This window comes from Caretta caretta, chromosome 15, assembly GCF_965140235.1.
Source record: "Caretta caretta isolate rCarCar2 chromosome 15, rCarCar1.hap1, whole genome shotgun sequence".
NCBI lineage: Eukaryota > Metazoa > Chordata > Testudines > Cheloniidae > Caretta > Caretta caretta.
The window spans coordinates 27,329,055-27,342,856 of record NC_134220.1 but is presented as its reverse complement, the minus strand read 5'-3'; the positions used below and the strand labels follow the sequence as shown (position 1 = coordinate 27,342,856).

Here is a 13,802-nt window from a genome sequence, read left to right as displayed (position 1 = left end):
ATCATTCAAAATTATGTGGAACTGTTGAAATTGTCCTAAAATATACTGAATTACTGATACACTTGTGACAGTACTCTGCTTTTGGTAATAGCATTTACAGAACCTGCACATTTAATGCAATTTAGTAATTTATCCATTAGCTGAAGCCTCTTGACAGGAAAAGACTTGTCTAACCTGTGAAATTTATATTGGATTAAAGTAGGGTGTGAATTTAGAGTGCAGTTGCTATTCTGAAATATGCCCTATGTGGTGGAATAAGAGTTTATTGTTTGGAATTAGTTTAATCCACTTTGAAACTGGCATTTTTAGTTCAGAGTAAGTGGGCGCACAAAATTATTTTGGAATAGCTAAAATGAAGCATGTGTGGACAAAACTTAAGAAGTGAGCCATAACATGTTTGTTTCAAACCACATTTAATATTTCTCACTCAGATTAGTGTCTAAGCTAAGAGCAAGAGTAAAATGATTTAATACTGTTAAAAACTACCAGGATAAAATTAAATAATGTTAAGGTTCTGTTACTTAGAGTACAACTTCTCTGTGAAATCATAAAGTAGTTCTAAAGCACTGCACAACCAGTTTTGGAGCGTACACAAACTATCTTCAATTACTGGTACCAGTTTAACCAATGATCATCTGATTACCTTGCCTTACTTACTCCAGCTTCAAAGGAAAAAATATAACGAGATAAAATGTTAAACTGAAGTTATATAGAAGTGGTCCTGTCTGTGTACAAGAATTTAGACAGTTTTAGTTTCACTTGACTTACTCATCTTTAGAAAGTTGAAGACCATAGTTCATTTATTTAGACCCCCAAAATTGGTTTTGGATGACTAGGACTTGTGGATTTCCTATTCTCAGTTGAAAACGCTCAACCCAAGCTCCCCATAGTAGGATAGTTCTGTTGCTTATGCCTGCCACCAAAGAGAGTGATTCTCCTTTCACGTGCTGTGAGTATTGTAGGATTCCAGGTGTATCTTCTTATAACTCAATTAATTTGTTAGACAACTTCGTATGATGCAAACCCAAAGCTTTTTCTAGTTTCCTTCTCACTCAGCTTGAGTAACACTTACTCAACTTAGTCCCTTATCTGTTTTACTGTGTTGTCTGCATTAGCTGACAGCTGAAAAACAACTATTGCTAGACTAATTAAATGGTTATAACTTTTGTTAGTATGATTACTAGAATATATACATGGGTCTTAAAGATACAACCTTTCTGGGCCCTTATATCTATTTTGCATCTATTTTAAGCGTACTCAGTTTAGTGGCATGTTTCCACTCAGTTTTAGTAAGGTATTCAGTTTTCTTTGGAGGAATTCAGCCATACTTTGTCTCAAAGAAAGAATAGTATCACAATAAAACTTAATGGCAGTTAAATTGTTTATTTAAATACACAGTTGGTTTTAGAGAAGTTATCTAAAATATTAATTTCACTGAAATGAGTATCAGCTTACCCTGTTCAAGTAGCATGTATAGAAAGTCAGGGGAGAATGTCTCCATTAGTTTACATTACAAACATTAGTATTTTCTAAGTTAAGTTCAAAATTTGAGCTTTATCTGTTTTATTTGTGCCCATCCTTGAATGAAAACCAAGTCTACAAAATATTTTACATAAGATACACTAACATTTACAGTCTTGTTTAGAAACCCTTATCACATAGCTATACAAAGTGAATTTTATCTTGACAGGATTTGCAAATAGGAAAGGTTGTTTAAAAAACAAAGCAAAAAAAACCTGACATTGAGGAGAATTAGAAAGCCACAGCAATTACTTCATGTAACTCTTGAAAGCAAGTGAAGTTTAAAATTCCTACTTAATTATTTCCAGTATTGAAGTGCTGAGATTAAACCAAGTTGTATGGGAGGGGGAAGCAGAAGAGAAGGAAGAGGTCATACAAATGTAAGTGAAGCCTTTAGCTCTTTCACATGGGACAGCACACTTAAACTAATGTGAATGTCTGTTAGCTAGGAGCAATAAAAAAAATCTGAATGGTAACTTTTGTTGAAAGGGTACTTAAGAGGTTTCAGTTTTAGTTCCCCTTTAAACACCATGCATGTGACCAATACAGTTTGAAACAATCTTGCCCCTGGAAGAGAAGGGATATAGATAAAGTTACTTGCTCCTCTGGGTAGCTGTTTCCAGTAAGGGAATACAGAAGTCTACTCTGGTCCACTCAGAAACATCTGGAGGGGAAGAAAAGAGCAACACACAAGAGTTTAGTAACTTTTTATAGGAATAGAAGTATTACAAAAGGATAAGTTTTTATAGGAAAATGGGAAAGGAGCATTAAAATAGGGATAACATTCACTTTTTATGTAAGAAATATTGCATAGATTTTATTTGCATATTTGAAACTTAGAAAAATAACTAAGAGTCTTTAACTGGTCCAAGAGCATCTTGTTCTTTAGTCTGAATGAATGTCTTAGTTTAAAGAGAAAATACTGAAACCTATAAGTCTGATAACTAGAGCCTTTTACCTTCAAAATATCACAAGATGACTTATCTGCCAGAATAGGATTTCCACATCGTTTTTGATATTCTACAATTAGGGCTGCTGCATCATCCATGCTGTAAAGGACAAAACAAAGTGTCTTTCACAGCTGACAAAACTAATTTTTCTCAACTCTCATAATACTCTACAAAGCAGAGAATTTAGACAATGTGCATTTAACTATAAAACAATGCATAAAAACAAAGTTTTGTGATTTCTCTTCTTAGATATGTTTACTTATTTTCCAGTTCCCTAAATGCCTAACAGGAGTTTTGACTATTTTCCTCTACCCCTTTTCAGTAGATAATCCTGGAAGGGGGAAAAGGCTTCCTAAAACCTAGTTATTTAGGTAAAGCCAAAACCAGCTGTACCCTATAGCAGGAGTTTAGACTTACAGTGGATTTCTATCCATTTGTAAGGCTACGTTTTAGTCACAGGTATTTTTCGTAAAAGTCATGGACAGATCACAGGCAGTAAACAAAAATTCACGGCCTGTGACCAGTCCATGACTTGTACTATATAGCCCTAACTAAAACTTGGGCCCGGGGGCTGTGGGGTGGTGGCCCGGGACCCCTGCTGGTGCTGGGGGTGAGGGAGGGGATGGTTGGTGGGGCTAGCAAGCTCCCTACCTTGCTCTGTGCAGCTCCCTGGAAGCGGCTGGCATGTCTCTGCAGCTCGGGGCGGGGGGGCGCTACATGCCTGCTGCTTTCAGGGAGTCCCCCTGAGGTAAGCACCGCCCTGCACCACAACCCTCTGCCCCAGCCCTGAGCTCCCTCCCACACCTAAACTGCTGCTGCTGCTGAGGTGGAGGGTCCACAGTGGCCTGAGACTGGCCCAGCAGCAGCCAGTGCGGCTGGCCCCAGGGCTGCCTGAGCTGCTTGGGTAGCCCTGGAGCCAGATGCACGGGCCGCTGCAGAAGTCATGGAATCCATGACACACAGCCTTACCCATTTGTGATCACAAACCATCACTGTGGCAAGTACAGTTGTTCATATGCAAGAGTAAATATTTGTTTACCGCTGCTAAATTCCATAAAAACCCCCTAGAGAGCCAGTCCCACGTGACCAGCCAGTTCAACAGGCTGTTTCACAGGTCCAGTTTGAAAATTGCTGCTCTGTGGAACTTTCAGTAAGCTTACTCTTTCCATCCCAATAGAACACATGTCTAAGTCTTATTGAGGCAAGGAACAAAATGCCAACTCCTGAAGTTTGGTACAAATAACTACCAAATAAGTGATCCATTACTTTCAGACAATGCTCTCAGCACTGTAAGTAGAGTGCCAGGGAGCATGGAGGATTTCTTAGTCACCTTAAAGAAAAACATTTAATTGTCAATGCTTGTAAAACTCTTGGATACTGTGTGCTGGTATAAGTCACTAGAGTCCTAGTAAACAAAAAAGCTACATTAAATACTGTAAGATTCTGACTTCCATAGGAGTTTTTTCTAATTTTATCTACAGTGCACCACCATACTACACCTTGTTAACCTACCAGCTCTTGGTGGCAAGGTAATCCACTAATTCTTTCACTCTGTGAGTGTTCATCACATGTAGCTTCAATAAGAAGAAGTATTTTGTTTTCAAAAATCTTTCATACTGTTTCTTGTTTATGATGTTGTCCAGAATTAAACATCTAATCTGAAAGTGGCAGAAGAGTTATTTAAATATTTTAGATACAATTAATTTTCCTATACTGAGCTCTTATTTATTTGTCAAGGGTCTATCCTACTAGCTTTTTCCCACTTAAGTCTCACATAAGGTGATTGAAAATATAAGCTCTCTCATAAGAAAGGTAGGATGATCTGAGGAGTAAATATTCTTGTCTCTCAGATAGGGAAACATTAAGTTAAAAACTCACCTACAGTGAGTCAGACACAGCCAGAAAAACAGTATTGGGCTGTTATTAGCAGTTTTGTTTGGTTAGAGCCTTGCTGTGTCTAGTTAGTAGCATACTATTGATTTGACAGTTAGCTATTCTTCAAACAGTGCTGCTCTCTGTACATGGAGTGTGCTGCAGAACAGGATTGTGTAACCACAGTCAGCAAGTCAATTACAGAATAATTAACAGACTGCAAAAATTTATTTCCTTACAACTGCTACTGACTTATTTTGATAATGGACAAAGCGTACTAACAGTGTCCCTCTGTGCATCAAACTTGTTTTTCTTTGTCACCATCTTATTAATCAAGGATAACTTGCTGAACGGTGGCAAAAAGGGCTGGTACAATCCTTGGATGTGTAAATGAGGGAGAAATGAGTAGGGAGGTAATCTTTCTGTATGACATTGGTGTGACCGCTTCTGGAATAATGCATAAGGTTCTGGTGTCTACACCTTAAAAAACACACAAACAAACAATTGAACAGGGTGCAGTAGAACTGCAAAAATGATTCCAAGGCTGGAGAAAATGCCTTACAGTGAGAGTTAAAGAGCTTAGTCTGGTTAGTTTATCAAAAAGAAAAATTGAGGTGACTTGATTAGTGTATAATCCCTTCACGAGGTAAGAACACTGGGTACTAAAGGGCTCCTTTAATCTAGCAGAGAAGGCATAACAGAAACCAATGGCTAGAAGCAGAAGCCAGACAAATTCAACCTAGAAATAGGGCACAAGTTTAACAGAGTGACTAACCACTGGAACAAACTCCCAGTGGAAGTGGTGGGATTCTCCATCTCTTGCTGTCTTCAAAATCAAGACTGGATACCTTTCTAGAAAATAGGCTTTAGCCAGACACTTTATTGGGCTCAACATAGGAATAACTGGGTGAAAGTTAATAGCCTGAGATACACAGGTCAGACTAGATGGTCTAATGGCCCTTTCTCCTCTTAAAGTCTATGAATTAGGAGATTACATTAGTTTTTTACCTGTGATGCAAAGCTTGCTACCTCACCAGTGTTCATGTGTTCATCTACTTGCTGAAGGACAGTCTCTGGGTTACATGAAGATAGGAAACCCTTGGAAAAATTCGTTTGATGTTAAAGATATGCAGAATTTTATAGTCTACAAATTCTCTTTTGTTTTTATTAACTCCTGCAACATGTTCTACAGTAGAATTTATTATACACTTGCGGTTAACAGTCTGGATTTACCCCATTGTGGGAAACTGAGCCAAGGAATTTCTCTCTCCACAAAAGAATTGCATAAAGAAATACAAAAATATTGCATAAAGAAATACAAATACAATTAAATTTGTGAAACTAAAAATAGACAAGCATTTGTAAAATGTAGACAAACTAAACCTTGGATGGCTTGTAGATGTATTCACAAATTAATATTGTGCCATATGCATAGATAAATTAAAAATGCATCTATTAGTACTGCCAGTGCTATCTTCGTAGTTGTAGGAGCAGCATGCAGGACCCCATGAAGCTTTCACTCCATCCTCCTCCTTTACTCCGTAGGAGCAAATGCTGAGAGAAGGGAATAGTGAAGATACAAATTGGCAGCTGGGACACAGCTTTAATGCAAAGAAAAGGTGTGGGTCACAATATGTGAGATGCTCACATCAAATGTTCATTCTAAAGAGAGGCAAAGGTGTCAAGTGTCTCATATTAAGGAAACTAAACTATTAGACGGATTACAAGTTTTAAAAATTATGGCAAACAAGTTTGTCTGAACTAAGGCTTCACAGCACTATAGCTTACATGGGACCAGTCCCATGATAATCACACTGCTTTTTTGCAAGCTCAGGTGCATAGAAACGTAAACCACTTGCTTACCTGAATCTGTTGCTCTCTCTTCTCAGTCTGGGGAATCAGCAGCAAGCATCCCAGAGCAAAAGCTGTAAGGTCCAACTGTGCATATTGCCTTGCAATTCCAAGTATATCTAGATCACCTAGAACAGGACACCTTCAGATGGGGAGGTGTCTTAATTAATATACTTATCCTTTACTTCAGATTTTTGAGAGAAAGCTTGTATTAATTCCAGGGTTGCATGGCTTTGTACCTACTCTATTCACTAGTTGCTTAAAAAGGATATTTTTATATTCGCAGTTAACAAATATTAAGTGCAGTTGTTGTCTCACTCAGCTTGCAGCCAGAGGAAGGGAGCACACAGTCCATGCTAATGTGCCCTGCTACCCCGCATTTCTCCAGTGAATTAACAGAAATAAGTTGTTAAATAGCATTTGCTGCTTCAGTCAGGTATTATTAGATCAATAACATGCTGCAAATTCAGAAGTTAATGGGGGCAAATTAGGGAGGTTACCAAAACAGCATCATGTCTCTGTCAGGTAAGAATGCTTTTTTAACAATGTCTGCAAGAGGGGAAAAGCCAAATACGCATTCCCCTCCCCTTCCTTATGTCACTTTTTGCTTGTATCCCTCAAATACTAATCCACATAATTAAAAATGTAGTCACACCAATATTTATTGTATATCTTGACCCCCATACATTATAATATATTGCATTTTAAAAAACTGGTAAAAGAACATTAAGGTTGCAAAGTCAAACATAATTTGTGTGTAATGGAGTAAAAAAAACCCCACAAAACCCAAAAAAATCTATGCTATCATGTGAAGCTATTCTGACCCCCAGCATGGGTCATCAGTAGAGGTCAGAACATTAGTTCCATGGCACAGACCGGTACCACAGGAGCTAGTGGGAGTAACTAGTAAAAGCAGTAGGCTGATATTCTCTATGTGGACCATTCACTAAATGGGGATGAAACATTTTGCCACTGGATTTCACAGCTATTTGCTGACACCAGGGGAACGTGGAGACTGAGGACTTCTGCATTCAATTCCCGATTCTACAGAGCAGTGGATTCTAGTGGTTATAGGCTCTTCCCTGTGCCATTTCTCACCCCTCTGCATTCTTGTGTGGCTGCTTCTTTTTCCTCCTCCTCCACAATGCCGTAGCACCAGAAAAGTGGCAGAGCACAGGAGAGTCTTCCTGCTTTCAGGTCAGGTGCTCGGCAGCTGGGAGGAACAATTGGGGAAAAAGATCCTGCTGAGCCCTAGCACCTCTGATCTGAAGCATGCTCAATGCAGACAGAATCTTTAGAGAATTTAACTGCCAAACAAATCTGAGTATGTGTGAACTAGGATTTTTTCCAGGGGATTAAAACTTGGGCAAATCTGGACATATGTTCACAGAGAGGGCAAAAGGCACATACCTGATGCTAGGAGGACTGCTTTCCTGCTAAATTTAAAAGCCCATGAAAGCCAAAGCATGCAAGCACTAGAGCGTCTTAAAAATGTTTTGAACATGAGCAAAACAATGCGTTTTCCCCTAATCGTACTCTCAGAAATAGCTGAACCATTTTGGCTGAGACTTTAAGGCACATACCCAGCATGGGAAATTTCAGCCTGAATAGTTAAAGTTTGGCAGAGTTAAAGCAAATGAAAACAGGATCTGACAATGGGAAGTGTCGGGCAACCTTAAGTGTAAATTAAGCATTAATATCAGCTCTGCCTAGAATATTGTTCTAATATATAGTATAACTACATATACCAGTGATCTAAGTTAGAACCATGGCTTGAATCTCCTCTCTTTTGTGCTGCTCATGTATTTAGACAAGTACTGCTATTGCAGAGCTTCGCAGACCCTTAGGGGCCCACTGGTACAATCAAGGAAGTCCGTGAACTGATTGGTCCCTACCCCAGGCAACTGTGTGGGGGTATGAGGGTCATGCCTCCAGCATCCCCCCAAATACCTCTATATATCACCTAGCAATGTTGTAATTTATCATTAGTATCAGGTAAGCGGTCAGTATTTTAATTTGCTGTGTTTTTTTGTTGATCTGTTCAAATAATTTCTCTAAAGTAATATTTGTGATAACTATTAAAGTAATGTGAAAGAAACAAATTAAGGAGGGAGGAGTTGGGGGTCTGCGGATTTATCTATTTAAGTTTAGGGGTCCCGGGGTAACATAAAGTTGAGAACCACTGTGCTATTGTATCTTCTGCCAAGTTAGTAGTTACAAATGCAAGACAGAATTACTACTGAGCATAAGCAAGCACACTTCCATAAGTAAACATACTGCCTTTAAACAGAGCTAGGTACTATTTTGTTGAAGTTGCCACAAGAATTTCTACAATTAGCTGTGGCAAAGTTGTAGGACTTCATTAGAATGTAGACTGATACAAATGAGGGAGAACGAACCATTTATGCAGATACAATTCGATTCTGGATAGATTAACTTTGTGTATATCTATCTCTGTGTTTGATTATGAGTGCTAATACTTTAAAATGTCATGTTTATTCGCTATAAGAATATAAATCAACATGATTTTTTTAGTGCTATAAACTAACGGTCTGGGAAGTTTCTCACGCACTTCATGCTCTGTAAACATTTTTTATGATTAATTGCACTTTTAGAGTGAGATTGTGTGATGTGCCTCTAAAGGCAGCACAGAACTCACAGCCCAGTGGAAGGGACAGGGTGGCTAAGTGGCTTTAAGTGACTGTTGGATTGTCCAGATACTGGGCTTCTCCAGGGGCTGGAGCAGGCCCTGGTGTAATTCAGATGCCGTGAGTGGCTGTCTAACTTTTAGCACCTGTCCCTGGCTGCCTACGGACAGCAGTGCTGCCAAGAATCTACAGCACTATGTACTGGGCCCTGCCCTGCAAAAACCTGCGGAAAAGGGGGCTGTCTATCTTAGTTCCTGCACCACAGGGGTTTCCCCCAGTCAGATCCAGGGCTTTTAGAGTTTCTTTACATTGATTTAGCCTTTTACCAGGTGCAAAGGGTTGGAGGAGGGGTAAGAATCTCTCACACAGTATTTCCCACCTCCAATCTTCCAACCAAATGCAGGATGTAACATTTACTTACTTCAGTAGAACCACAAAACATTCACAGCATGCCTCTAACTGCTTAGGACTTGGTGGACAAGAAGCTGAGAAAAAAAAGAAAGGAGATATTGACAAACTAAAACACAGTACTGCTAAAGTATTACACAAGCATGAAAGAGCTAAGGATAAACCTACCTGCAAGAAATGGTGCCAGAATTACACTTCTCCAAGCTCGGCTAAAGTTAGGAATCTATTGAAAGTAAATAGATTTTTAAAACATCCATAACATTCACAAGCCAGCACAATATGGAATTTTGGGAATTGTCAAATTCATTTTTTTAAAACAACAACTCAACTTTGGACTAAGGTAATATCCAGTACTATATTCTAAATTATAGAATTTAAGCTGTAAGATTTTGAACACTGGGTTCTTGGATGTCTACCTTCTGAGGTTAGTGTCTAATCCCTATATTTTTCTTTTTAAACTCCATGGCTCCCAGAGGCAATGGCATCAGACACTAAATAAATCTCTAAGTATCAGACCTCCTAGTTAGTCTTTACCATACTCCTGACTTTGCAGGATTGACCTAGACAAAATAATGTTACCACCAATTTACAAATCCCTCAAAATAAGGGTCTGATGAAGGAAGAAATGATACAACCTTACAGTACAGTAGAAAATAACGATTACATTTAACAGCAATAAAATCTGGTACCATTTATTATGGAGTACTTATGTCTAGCACTTTCCATCAACAGATGACAAAACTGTTTGCAAAAAGGAAAGTAAGTATCCTTATACTATTTTAGATGAGGAACTGGGGCGCAGAGCAGATTCATAAGAGATTTACATACCTGCCATAATGAAGGAACCCCAGTAATTGCTATCAAAACTTTCCTGAGATAATGAATCTGAAAAACAATTATTCCAGTACAAAATGTCTTAGTATTTTGTAGATTTACACAAGAACCTACAGGATAAAATCATATTTATGCTCTTGACATTAAATTGTGAATTTGCAGTTCCTAAATTGGACAACCCAAGCAAACGTTAATATTTTGTATTACAAAATTAAGAATGTTATCATCAATGTATCCTGCATTTCAATAAGTTGAATGTAACATTTTATCAATTATATGTCTGTGTCTGGTGGTGTATATACTGTACTGAAATTCTTTTCCTCATTATCATCATCATATATGATTTGGACTCCTACAACTAACTTTGAAAGGAGTCATTTTCCAAAATTCATAATGTAGATCTTGAACTGTTCTGCTCAAGTTTTCACACAATAAGTTAAAAAACAAATACAAAAACCCCTGAAGCTTTAAAAATTCTCACTGCCAACAGCACAAAAAAATAATCAGTCACAGATAAGACAGCAATAACCCACAGTGGGCTTATATCTAGACCAGTGGTGGGCAACCTTTTGGCCTGAGGGCCACATCTGGGTGGGGAAATTGCTTGCAGAGCCACGAATGTAGGGCAGGGGGTTGGGGTGCGGGAGGGAGTACGGAGAATGGGAGGGGATGTGATGTGCAGGAAGGGCCTCAGGGCAAGGGGTTGGGGCAGAGGAGCGCTGGGGGGGGTGTACAAGAGGGCTCAGGGAAGGGAGTTGGGGCACAGGGGGGGTGCACAGTGTGGGAGGGGGCTCAGGGCAGTGGTGCAGGAGGGGTGCGGTGTGCAGGAGACGATTCAGGGAAGGGGGCTGAGGTGCAGGCAGCAGGCTCAGGGCAGGGAGTTGGGGTGCGGGAGGGGTTCAGGCTCCATATCCGGCTGGCGGGATTGCCACCCCCGTGGCGCTGCGGTTCCCTGTTCCTGGCCAATGGGAGCTTCGGGGGAGGTACCCACAGGCAAGAGCAGTGTGCAGAGCTCTCTGTGCCCCCTCCCCCACGGACCGCAGGGATGTGGTGCCGGCTGCTTCCTGGAGTGGCGCGAGGCCTGCAGTGCCACGGGGGTGGCCATTGTGCAGGCTGGATCCAAAGCTCTGAGCGGCTGAATCTGGCCCGCAGGCCGTACTTTGCTCATCTCTGATCTAGAGAGATGGTGTGGCATGCTGAGATGTATATCTACAGATGCTACATGCTAGCTAGCTGTGTTGCCCCTGCCTCTGTGCACTAAAAAGTTCCTTAGTGCACTTCGATGTATTCCACTTTGAAATAAGCACACATCAAAGAGCACTAGGGAACTGTTAGAGCACAGTAGCAGGGTCCGCATGGAAAGTTAGTGTGCAGCATGTTAGTGTCATGTAAATTTATACCCCAGCTTGCAGCACGCCAACTGTTGCCTAAACAAGCCCAGTAAGTTTGTATAACATGCATTTTAATTTCACTGTTTAGCAATCAGAAGCTGACGTTCCTAGTGTGTGTTTGTTTTGCATTTGCTTGCATACACAGTTGCCCCAATGCAGCATCTCTTTAATGTCCCTAAAGAACAGTATGTTTCAAATATTACCTAGAAGTTCCTTACCATATTGAAACCAAGTAGTTTCTGCAGTAAGCCACTCCAAAGTTGAGGATCATACACTTTATATTCTAAACTAAGTTCAGTCACCAGTCTGGCAGCCTAAAGCAAAACAAGACAAATTGAATTATTTCATTAAACTACATTACCTAGAAAACTACAGAGGATTCTAAGATAGAGTTATTTTAGTTTTCTAGGTAGAGTTATAAACCCCAGGGGATTTGCAGAACGTTACAGGGAGTTCGCCAGAAAAATTTCACTAATGGCGGCCAGAGGACCCCGGGCACTGGAGGCAGCAGGTAGGACCCGGTTGTAGGGCAGACAGCCCAAGCCCCAGGAAGAGCAGGGCCAGGCAGTTGGGGCTGGCAACCTGAGCCCTGCCCCCTGCCGGGGGAGCCGGCAGCCCGAACCCCAGCGCTCCGCATGGGGCTGGGAGCCTGAGCCCCAGGAAGAGCGGGGCAGGACAGTTGGGGCCGGCAGCCCGAGCTCTGGCGGTCAGCGGGACCTGCAGCCCGAGCTCAGTGGAGCTCAGCTGCCCGGGGTGGTCAACGGAGTCCAGTAGCAGGAGCCCCACGGAGTGTGAAGGTGGCAGCCCAGACTCTGGCGCGGGGCCAGTAGCCTGAGCCCTGCGGTGAGCAGGGTGGCAGCTGAGACCCCCGCCGCGCACGTGGCAGCTCGGACCCCGGTCCTTGTCAGACAGGGGAACTGGCATCCAGGGCAGAGTGAACAGGGACCACACTGTACGTGGGGGTGGTCCAAGCTAATTTGTCCCTCGCAGGGCACCCTTGTAGGGACAGACCTCGTGGCGGAAGAAAAGCTGTTTGCGAGCCAAACCAGCCAGAAGCACACTGTAGCCAGTGTTGCAGTGTTAAGGTGCCTCAGTAATTGTTATTGTCTCTGGAGTGCTGTTTTGCTTCAGTGAGACTTAAGTGAATCGTCTCATTTTCTAGTTTGTTGGTTGTTAGCAGTCTCTCTGTGATATTTTTATTAGAACTTTTGTACACAAGTTCAATGGATAAGTGGCTGAAAATGGAAAGTGTAAAGATGCAAGAATCATCTAGTGTTTCCTCAAGTCCACACTGTGGAAAAATCTAAGTCTAATGATCATGATGGTCCTGGAAAGTCACTTACAAAGAAAAGAAAATATGATGATGATTATATAAAATATGGCTTTACATGCATTGGTAATCAAGAATGTCCAAAACCACTGTGTGATTTGTGGTGATGTTCTAGCAAACAGCAGCCTCAAACCTTCTCTACTTCGGCGCCATTTAGAAACTAGGCATCCTGCACAACTTGACAAGCCTGTTAATTTTTTCAAGCGAAAATTAGCTGAGAGGAAAAGTGAAATTACCAGTTTTATATCCAAAGAAAGTACTGGTAATGAAAATGCACTTGAAGTGTCACACTGCGTGAGCTACCAAATAGCAAAAGCATCAGAAGCCCATACCATAGCAGAGAGCTTGATTGGTCCATGTATAAAAAACGTAGTTCATTGCATACTCGGAGAAAAGGCTGCAAAAAGGATTGACATGGTACCTTTGTCCAATAATACGTTATCACGAAGAATTAATGACATGTCAAATAATGTAGAGACCACAATTGTACATAGAATGAACGATAGTCTATATTATGCTACACAGTTGGATGAATCAACTGATGTAGATAATCTAGCTATTTTGCTACTGTTTGTACATTATGTGAATGATGGTATCGTTGAAGAAGACTTGTTTTGCCGACCACTGGAAGAACGTACAACTGGAGAAGATATCTTCAATCTGACTAATGCATATTTTCAAGAAAATGAAATAGATTGGTCTCGTTGCCTGGGCATTTGCACTGATGGGGCCACATCAATGGTGGGGAAGTATACTGGATTTGTAGCGCGAACAAAAAAGGTTGCATCAAAAGTCTCTTGGACTCATTGTAGCATCTATAGACAAGCCCTTGCAACAAAACACGTGCCTGAGGGACTGAAGGAAGTGCTGGACAATAGAATGAAAATGGTGAATTTCATAAAATCGCGGCCAACAAATCCAGAATATTTCACATACTTTGTGAAGAAATGGGTAGTATACACAATTGTCTGTTGACCCATACTGAAGTTAGATGGCT

General features: G+C 40.9%; 1 protein-coding gene across 6 annotated transcripts in view; it reads right to left on the bottom strand.

Annotated features, from left to right (window-relative positions):
• Positions 1–1,363: 1,363 nt before the first annotated feature.
• Positions 1,364–13,802, bottom strand: part of KNTC1 (kinetochore associated 1) — an 80,574-nt gene continuing 68,135 nt past the window's right edge. For 4 of the 6 annotated variants that reach the window (XM_075120073.1, XM_075120075.1, XM_075120076.1 and 1 more), the window contains 8 exons: positions 11,694–11,789; positions 10,079–10,135; positions 9,419–9,473; positions 9,264–9,327; positions 6,207–6,336; positions 5,352–5,441; positions 3,984–4,129; positions 2,304–2,570 (listed from right to left, as the gene is read on the bottom strand). In XM_075120073.1, coding sequence (XP_074976174.1) covers positions 2,339–2,570; positions 3,984–4,129; positions 5,352–5,441; positions 6,207–6,336; positions 9,264–9,327; positions 9,419–9,473; positions 10,079–10,135; positions 11,694–11,789 — 870 coding nt within the window. In that variant the 3' untranslated portion in view covers positions 2,304–2,338. Of the gene's footprint in view, positions 2,186–2,303; positions 2,571–3,983; positions 4,130–5,351; positions 5,442–6,206; positions 6,337–9,263; positions 9,328–9,418; positions 9,474–10,078; positions 10,136–11,693; positions 11,790–13,802 lie in introns of those variants that run through there. The other 2 variants (XM_048821899.2, XM_048821900.2) reach the window with 2 other exon arrangements.